Below are 9,820 nucleotides of genomic sequence, written 5' to 3'. Positions count from 1 at the left end.
CATCTCTCCACCTTCTTCTCCATTACTATCCTTCTGATCGATCTTCTTTTCTTCGCACCAAATGATTCTATCTTTGGTTAAATGGTTATGATATATAAGCTCCGTATAACACGATTACTAAAGTTGCTTTTAAAAGAGAACCATAAAGAAATAACATGGGGTATAGCGGCCGCTGTATATTGGAAGCGCCTTGTAAAACTGTGTGGGAGATGATGAACATCAAGGCGGGAATTGTCGTTTTATGGCAGACCGATAAAATTTCTTTGTTAAAGCGCTGCCTGCAGTTGGGCCTGGTTAGCACTTTTATGCATTTTATTGTCATTGTTCGTTCAGACTTCTCTTCCTAGAAAATTCAAAAATAAAATTGCACAACAAAAGCTAACTTGTTCCGTAAAATATTAATGATGGAATTGAGGATTGTATCATACTTGAGTTGAATATTCCATTAGACACATGACATGTGATTGAATCTCTTATTTGTTCCGTAAATATTGAATGATATTAGAGTGATCGTGTGTTATAACAGTTTGGGTTGTACAATCTATTCCCAAAATAGTTGTTTGACGTAGACAATGTGCACAAAGCTAACAGATGAGAGAAGACAAATGTTGATCGGAGAGGAAACACAACGAGTTATCAGAGATTTGACATACACAAAATGATTGTTTTCTTTATCCTTATCTTCTCCGAGTTTGACATGACAGTTTTAAATGATTACATGGCATGGTTCATGTAACACGAGAAGTCATATCTATTTGTCTAATGAGGAATGAGTCATGTCTATCCACGACATAGAAAAAAAGGTCAATTGACGCAACATCCTCCTCCTCTGACTAATCAAGGAAGAACGAATTTTTCTAACTCATCGTCATCAACACCTCTCAGAACACCACATCATAAAGCATAATTTGTTTCACGTATGCTGAGTATAAAGCGAGGTTATCATACACCTGTACTATCGGACTCAATATTTATTTCATCTTCATCGTATTTCACATATTGTGCTCTTCCGTTAATATCAACACAACCAATTTAGTTAGTCCAATCAATGATATCATTTTCATCGATGATAATTTTTTAATTTTCGTAGTTCGTAATTAATGATGAAATTATTGATTAGACATCGCTACGTTCGTTATTCATCCCATTCCATTCATCGTCGTATGATTTAGGTACGTTGACGAATGAATTCGCTCGATTAACGCACATCGATACCGACAATATTGAAAATAATGCTCATCAAGACGAGGGAAACAATGACAATGATGATTCTGTTAAAGAATAGCATACATAGAAAAATCCAACGAAAAACTTATGACCACCACAATATGTAACTCATTCACAAAGAAATTATATTTAAGTTTTTTTTTTCAAATTTATAAGAAATTCATTTAATTTTATAACAACTTTAATTTTCTTAAATCTATAACAAATTAGTTTAAGCTTATAACATTTTTTCTGTATTTTTTAATATAATCCCCTAAAAGTGGTATTTTATTAGTTGTGTATTTCACATAAATTAATATATCTTTTGAAATTTATTGATTGGACTGCCACATAAAGTAAATTTTTTTTTAAAAAAAAATGTGCCTTCTGAAAATTATGGATGATATGAAGTATTTTTATTTTATATGTTAGGAGAGAATATCATTTTAGTAATTAATTTGAAATGGATGACAATTTAAAATAAAAATAAAAAGTAACTTGTTTTCATGGTACGCTAGGAACGATCAGCCTTGGTTGAAAAGAAAATGAAACATGTAAGCCTATCCATACAATAAACACAAATTATACAAAGAAATCCCAGTCCCCGAAACTCCATATTTTGTCAAAAATATGCTACACAGGGTGATCCAAAATGCATAAATATTATCTTCATATACTCGTTCTTCTCTCGAACGAAAACTCTGTGGGTAAGATGTTGATCGCATGGTGTATAGATTCACGTTCTTCATTAAAACTCGGTTCTTTTATATCTCTATCGGTACTTCCATGAACCTGATCCATCGTGTTAGGATCATGAGACGATGAACCATCGACATAATTGTGGTACGAAACGGATGGAGAATCTGTTTCCGATCGCTCGACATCGAAACTCAATCTCCCCGGGGAAGCATTGACGCTGTCTGTTTCGTTCTGGTAGTGCCTCAAGAGGTGAACCGGGGATGTGCGATGCGATGGGGTGTTGGGTATGCTAGAAAAAGGGGTGGTCGTGACCGAACCCTTGTTGCTCTTGATGTGTTTCTTAGCCGTTCGGTGCCAATTCTTTAGAGCTGTGGCTACTCTTTCGTTAAATATGGTTGGTTTCATATGTGAACCCATCTAATTATAACAAAACAATAAATCAATTATATAATTGTATATGAAAATTTCACAATAATAATAATAATAAATTCAGTATCTAGAACGATGAAAACGTGGGTTATTTATATAAAGGTAAAAGTATATATATTTTAGTCACCTGAGTAACAAGGGCGTAAAGAGGAAGAGTGACATAACTGCAAAGAATTTGAACGACAACCCTATTTTTGAAAAAAATATAAAGTTAGAAGCCTTTTGGAGCAATAATTCCAATAAGTTTACGCAGTCATAAATGAATGTAAACAAAAATAAGTTGAACTTCTTTTACCCCATTGAAATTGAGATGACTAGATCTGCCACGTTCTCGTGAAAGCAAGAACTTATACCAAATTCATACTGTAAAAAAGAACGATTAGAACAAGAAATTGCATTAGAGAAATAATAATTATTTACGACAAAATAAAACCCCAACAACACAGTCAAAAAGCAATTAATTAATTAAAACTATCAGTAGAGAAAATTAACATTGTTACGTACGTACCAAAGTATATGCAAAGAATGCAAGCTGAAAGGCATTCTGCGAAACAAAAAGTAAACATAGGTTAAATTTGGGAGTCCAAAAGTATATTCCATAATTATGTAACCAAGAAGGAAACAATACCTGAAAAAGAACGAAGTTGATGAGAAAAAGGAGGAGTCCGGGGCGGTTGAACCAGAAAAGATCGTCGCCCGGTTCAACGACCGGCACTCCTCTCACCACTTCTCCTCTCTCTTGAATCCGTAGAGCCATTTTGGTTATTATCACCTGGAGCTTTGTCCCCACTAACAGGATCACCTGCAGGGTTATCACCAAATCACAACCGTTTATCTCAAACATTGATTAACATTACATAATTTAAATGGGAAAAATTATGGTATTTGCTTACAATCAAGGGGATGAATGGCAGCCAGAGATAAGAGTACCATCCTGCACCGTAAAATTAACTCTATATTTTAATTCAATTTCTCTTTATTTATTTTCAATTTTCTTTTTATATATAAAATAATATAAAGAATACTTAATAAATATTATATATATACACACACTTACCATGGGGGTTGAAGAGCAGGAAGAGTACAGCACAAAACCATATTAGAGGACTGGGAAAATAGATTCAAAAATTGAGTTTGGTTAAAGTTTGAGAATTTTACAGGAATTTTATGTTTTAAAAAATAAAAAGAGAAGGAATGATAATAACCTGATGCCGACAACAACACTGAAATCTTCTTCCAATGATCTATTTATGTATTTCTGAAAATTAAAATTGTTTTGGCTTTGGGGAGGCAAGTGTGCCTGTGGATAAATAAATAAATAAATAAATAAATTTGAAGATTGTTTATAATTAATTACGTGGTTAAGAATAACAAAATTGAAAAAAAAATGTGAACAAACTTATATAAAAAAAAAATTACCATAATAAATCCATGTCGGAGGGTTAGATAATCAACTTTAGGAACCGATCGAACGAATTGCCTAAAGAAACAAACCTGTTAAAAAGATTACAAAGTGAGTATATTATAATTATTATTATTTTTGAACAAATTATAATTATTTTCTAGATATAGTTTGATTAACCAAAAATATATGCCTTGCCTTAATTATTTTCTAAAATACCCAACATTATAGTTTTACATCCACAATATATGACTGCGACAATGTTGCAAATGTTCATTGACCATAATTGGATGGCTGTGGTTTTACAATAATTTTGGCCATTTTAGACTTAATTTTACCGAGATTAATAATTCAAAATTAATAGTAAAATATTTTACTTTTATACAAAAACATAAAATCGTATTTGTAAAATGGCACACAATCTACCAAAAGGGGTAAGAAAATTAAAATAATAAAAGTGCTTACAATCCACATTAGAATGGGTATTTTGGTCCAAGAGCTCATATGCCTCCTTCCAAATGATGTTTCCCTTGCAAATCTGAATCGTTCCGGATCTGTTCAATAACTCGTCACTTTCATTAAATAATCAAAACAATTTTTAATATGTAAACTAATTATGAATAATAAGAATTATTTCAAACTATCCTCTTATTTATAACTTAGTTTATTTTAACATGTCCTATTAATGTGTGTATCAAAATCTTTATATATGCTAAAACACGTGCATGGGGTGACGTGTTAAGTAGATATATTTTAGTTTAACATGAATATGATTTGTACTAACCATGTGTGTACTGGTATTCGATTGTTTGAGTTTCCTTTTCCCATCTCTTCCACCTACTCATCTACAAGCAAAAACATAAAAGAAAATGTTATATACATTTACACCATATAAATCATTACCCTCGAAATTAGGAAGACAAAACAATACGGAGAGTAAACATTGTATAAATTAGAAATAACCTGAGAATAATACCTTAGCTCTGCCCAATCCGAGTGTAAGAATACAGTAAATCACATGGACAACGGCTAGCACGAAGATGAAGTAATGGAGTTGGTCGATAGCATCGTATGAAATAAATGGCACTTTACCCTGCAATGTAAATAACACTCGATGTCTTATGTAACGATTAATAAAGAGAGAGAGAGAGAGAATCTCAACACGTAGTATACGTACATATCAGCAAGAAATATAAATTAAAGATACACCTATATTTAATCATTTTTCCCTCTATAGTACATTGGTCAATTTACGTAAGCTGGTGCAAAAGAGACTCTTCTCAGCTTTAGGGAAACGTAATTAAAGGAGAACTATGGGATATGCGTTGTTCTATACCTCATCTGCACATTTGTCCTCTGAGCTTCCAGCCAATGAACGCCGGAAAACTCGACCGGAATCAGATATCATAAGAAGTCTCCGGTGATGTTCGTTCTCCGATGTATCTTCACCCGGCTCATCCAAGTTTTCTTCTCGATTCTTAGGGCATGGATGCCAAGTGGATCCAAGTCGCTCCGATATGCATATGCCTGTTATCGTACCTGATCCTACTGTTAGGAGCAACGATATAAATCCCAGCAACATAAGCTCTGTCACCCAAACCAAAAAATATATATTAACTTCTAATTATATTATAATTAAGCTCATAAATCTAAGTACTAATCAATGATGATTTGATATTTGTTTGAAGTTTGATTTTTTTACCTGACTTAACCTTTTCCAGAGCATCATAAAGTGCTCGTTTATGTTTCTTCTTTAACCACTGCAAACGCAGACACAGGATTAATTAAAACGCCAGCTGAGAATAAATTTAAAAAAAAGCAAAACTCAACACACACACACACTTACCTTTCCTATCATGTGGATTATATGTTCGATGACTATTGAAATCACAACCAAAACAAAACAAACAACCGCGACAGCCCATGTCGGTGTTTCTTCCAATGATCTTGAAGGTGTTTGGCCTTCTGTCGACATGATTTTTGCTTTTATTTTCCCTCCAACTTCAAATCTTTCGAAAACCCTTTTTTTTCTGAAAATCGGAACCAAAGTTGTTAGAATGGTACCCAGATCGAGTAAATTGTTTGTCAAGTGAAAGATATATATAGTTACTTTTGGAAAGAGCAAATGTTTATAATATTATGCAAATGTCAACACTAAATTGGCATAAGCTTTGAACATAATACCGAAGGGTTTGTAACGAGTTTGACGTTTTATTCGTTCTCGTTACTCAGAAAAGGAAATCAAATAAAAAACGAAGAAGAGGGAGAAGAAATCAAAGAAAGTTGCAGAAGAAAGATGGGTAGAAGGGACGGTTGGTTGACTTTGACTTTGAGACACGTCATCATAAACACGGTGCATGCATAAACAAAAGAAGAAAAGGGACAAAAATAGAAAGAAACCAAAGCAAATAATTGATCCAATTCAAACCAACAGAATTCTTTGACCACTTTGAATACATTGTTTAATTACCTTATATTACAACCGCAAAATGTTTTAAATAATATGATGAGAAAAAAATCATCAATGATGTCAATAGAATTAATTTCTGATTTAGTGTTGTTGTTGTAGTATCTATAGGAGAATGCTCGAACAATACGATATCTTATGAAAAATACTCGAATGATAGTATGTATCAAAGATGGAACTTCCTTAGGACCTAAAAGAGTCCCGGCCCCTATAAAAAATTATGTAATCGATAAATTTTGGTTTATTATTATTTTAGTTCATATAAAAATAAATATTCAAATTTAAAAATATAAGAATTTATTAAATATTTAATTAAGTAGGGACCGAACTAAAGATAAATAATTTAACGTTCTAAATTTTTTTGTCTAATTACAATTTAGGTCATTATAAATTTAAATATTAGACAAATATGTATTATCTTCTGAATTTTGATTTTAAATAACTAATAACTCATTGTATATATATTTTTTAAAAATAATATTTCAGCCCCTACTAATATTTAATCATGACTCCGGTGTGTATTATATAAGATTATAACGTTTTAAGTTTTCAAGCGTATATGCAATTAAGAAGAAGACGTGTATTGTTTGAAAAATGGGGAAAATCAATATTTGACGCGCTTTTTCCAAAACCGAAAAATGAAACAGAATTATTAAATAATTATAGTTTAGTATAATAGTAAGAGTTAGGGCTTTTCAAAGGCCGCCCAAAATAAAAGCAAAATAATTAAATTGTTTTCTACGTGCATGTTGACTCAGGGTAGGATTAAAGTGAAGAAAATAATTATAACAAAAAAATCTATTTTAATTTTAAGTTGATTTATTTTTTTCAACAACATATCAAATAATATCTTATTTATAGAATAAAATATAATTAATTTGTTTTCATTTTTGTTATGAACTAATAATTTATTTATGTTAAATTGTATTTAATCACATTTAGAATTTATTGAACTACTTTAGCGGTAAAGGAATGTTATTTTTCCTAAAAATCTTAGATTTTAACATCTACGTCTGTACGGTATGTGTGTTTTGAATGACTAAAAAAATATTTTAAACACATAATACCTTATAATTATATCATATTACTAAAATATCATATCTACAACAACTAATCGTTGAAAATTTAATATAAAGATTTAATCCTCAGAAAAAGATCTAAACATTCAAATACGTTAAATTGTATTTTTAAAATTAAAAATACCCTTCTAATTATATTATACGAACAAATCTAACTCATATATTTGTTGCTGTTTTTTCTCTCAAGAAAACGTTATATTTTAAAAAATTAAGACCTTCACGTGTACATACTTAATTCGTGAAAGATTTATATTTAGACGTCATAATAAATTTATATGATAATTTAATTATTATTATAGTAATTACGTTCACTTGTAATTACAATAAATTTAAACTTAGTATACATATTTTATCAATAGAGTGTAATACATCATAAATTTCTATCTAAAAATATCAAATTTATGTGTAAATCTAAAATAAAATTATTATAATCTAAAAATAGTATCCAATAAATTAACTCCATTTCTCATTCAACCAAAAGTAGGGTTTAACGAGTAGAATTTGCAAAAGAATTGTATGAGCCAATGTTTCTTTATTTTATAAAATCTATAAACTATAATAATGAAAAGATTGGTTGAACTTATTGAGAAAAGAGTATTTTTCTAAGTCTTGGGTTTAAACAACTATGTCTGCAAAATGTATATTATCAACGGTTAATTTTTGTTTGAATTAACATTAGTTTATAATAACCCCAAACGTGTGATATATATAATATGGTTGCTCTATCTCGATAACATGTGATTCTTAGGATGACTCAGCCTAATTGTAATTGGATTAACTCGTGTTATTAAAACCCAGTGTCACGCGGAAATAAATTATTTATGTGACCGAGATTGATGAAAAGTATGAATGATTTTGCCATGATTAATATTTAATCTAATTATGTTTTAGTGGCCGTGTTGCGACCCATTTAACTAATTGAATTTATCAAAACAAAGCATTATCTTTAAATAATCATATTAAGTCAATAACAAGTCTAGTTTAACATTATTTTGAGATGAGTTACCAGTGAAGGTTTGTGTTGAAAGATATCATCGGATGATTTGAGAGGAAATGAGAAACAAATTAATTAAAATCCCGTTGTTTTAATTGATTAATTGATTCATATAATTAATATTACTTTATGTTGTATGGCTACTTCCAGCATAGTGGATATACAAATGACTGGCAATTATCCATGGGTGAGTGGAATATCCACCCACCCGCCCATAATAAATGGATGAAAACCCGTTATAAAACGGATGATTGGCGGGTGATAGATGAATCGGGTGATGGATGAAATTTTTTTGACCCATCACCCTTCCCATCCATCCACCCATTAATATATCAATCTATATATATATATATATTTATTAAAAAAAATAAACGGATGATTGTAAATATTCTTATTCTATTAATTTTGACTTTTATCCCATTGAAAATATGTCTAATTTTTTAATATTGGTTTATCCCTATTGATACTAGGATGGAGAGGACTTTTAAGAAGTGATAGTTTGTTGATGAAGATTTGAAGATTATATTTGGTGTACAAGACTATACATGCATCTATGCACTTGAAAAATATATCACAAACATAGTGCACAAGACTATATAAACAGTGTTCCATTTTGTTTTTGTTTGAATTTGATGAAAATTTATTGTTCATGTTTTGGTTTCTATGAATGTTTGAGTATCAATGTTTGGTTTCTATGCATGTTAGAAGAATTTGAGCTTAGGATGTAAAAATATGTTTTGTTCATAGTATTATCCATTTCTCATCCGCTTCACCCGCGGATGATGGATGGAGCGGATATGGATGAAATTTTTTATGGGTGATGGATGGTGTGGATGGAGATTTGGACCGCGGGTGATGGGGCGGATGAAGCTCCACCCGACCCATCTCCGATCCATTGCCAGCCCTAATTCTATGGAGAAGTAAATGACGAGACATTAGAGAAAAGATTATCTGACCAATTCCGAAGCCATCTTTGTTTACTTGGTATAGGATTTATTTATTTGGTTATACAGAAAATGACTCGAATTCTAAGCATCATTAGCAGAAGCTTCCTGTTGCGCCAAGTCAGCAACGTCCTTTGGTGGGTTATCAGATACCAGCGATCAAGGGGAGCCCTTCTTCACTACACCATCTCTAACAATTTAAATCATTTCCCAAGTTTAATTTATCAACGACCTTTTTATCGGTTCGTTATATTTTCTTTTAATAAATTTGAATTTTGTTAAATTAAAATATAATTGCTTCACTTCATTTTTTAAGAGAAAGGAATGAGAATTAGTATAATTACATTAGTAATTACTATTATTCTTATAGTAGTAAATTATCAAAATTATATATAAATTTTGATTAGACGTGCAACTATATACATGGAACTTTAATTCAGTTTCAAATAATTTTAAAAAATAAACACATTCATTGTTATTTTTATATAGTTTTGAGATAAATATAAGAGAATATATGTTCGAAAATTTTCAATTTTTTTAACAATAAACGGTTATACACATAATTTTGATAAAAAAGAATATTATTATTCTAAAAGTGCA

The 9,820-nt window shown here is 30.7% G+C and overlaps 1 protein-coding gene across 1 annotated transcript; it reads right to left on the bottom strand.

Annotated features, from left to right (window-relative positions):
• Nucleotides 1-1,875: 1,875 nt before the first annotated feature.
• Nucleotides 1,876-5,773, bottom strand: LOC120156996 (MLO-like protein 6). The gene is made up of 15 exons (XM_039168263.1): nt 5,583-5,773; nt 5,439-5,496; nt 5,073-5,323; nt 4,713-4,829; nt 4,521-4,581; nt 4,202-4,290; nt 3,754-3,828; nt 3,540-3,634; nt 3,392-3,441; nt 3,228-3,268; nt 2,963-3,136; nt 2,843-2,878; nt 2,630-2,697; nt 2,462-2,522; nt 1,876-2,322 (listed from the first exon to the last, which is right to left on the bottom strand). Exons 1-15 carry the CDS (start codon nt 5,709-5,711, stop codon nt 1,876-1,878), a joined length of 1,752 nt encoding a protein of 583 aa, XP_039024194.1. The 5' UTR covers nt 5,712-5,773.
• Nucleotides 5,774-9,820: the final 4,047 nt, after the last annotated feature.

Source organism: Hibiscus syriacus, unplaced genomic scaffold, assembly GCF_006381635.1.
Source record: "Hibiscus syriacus cultivar Baekdansim isolate YM2019G1 unplaced genomic scaffold, ASM638163v2 tig00111238_pilon, whole genome shotgun sequence".
Taxonomy (NCBI): Eukaryota; Viridiplantae; Streptophyta; class Magnoliopsida; order Malvales; family Malvaceae; genus Hibiscus; species Hibiscus syriacus.
Note: the sequence above shows the minus strand (reverse complement) of the source record. Positions and strands in the feature narration are given on the sequence as shown.

Excerpts from the sequence above, each read along its gene's own strand:
- LOC120156996 (XM_039168263.1), bottom strand. The coding sequence starts at position 5,711 with ATGTCGACAGAAGGCCAAACACCTTCAAGATCATTGGAAGAAACACCG. Across the intron at positions 3,269-3,391 it reads CCTGCTCTTCAACCCCCATG|GATGGTACTCTTATCTCTGG; the intron begins GTAAGTGTGTGT and ends TTTACGGTGCAG. Across the intron at positions 2,698-2,842 it reads CATTCTTTGCATATACTTTG|TATGAATTTGGTATAAGTTC; the intron begins GTACGTACGTAA and ends TCTTTTTTACAG.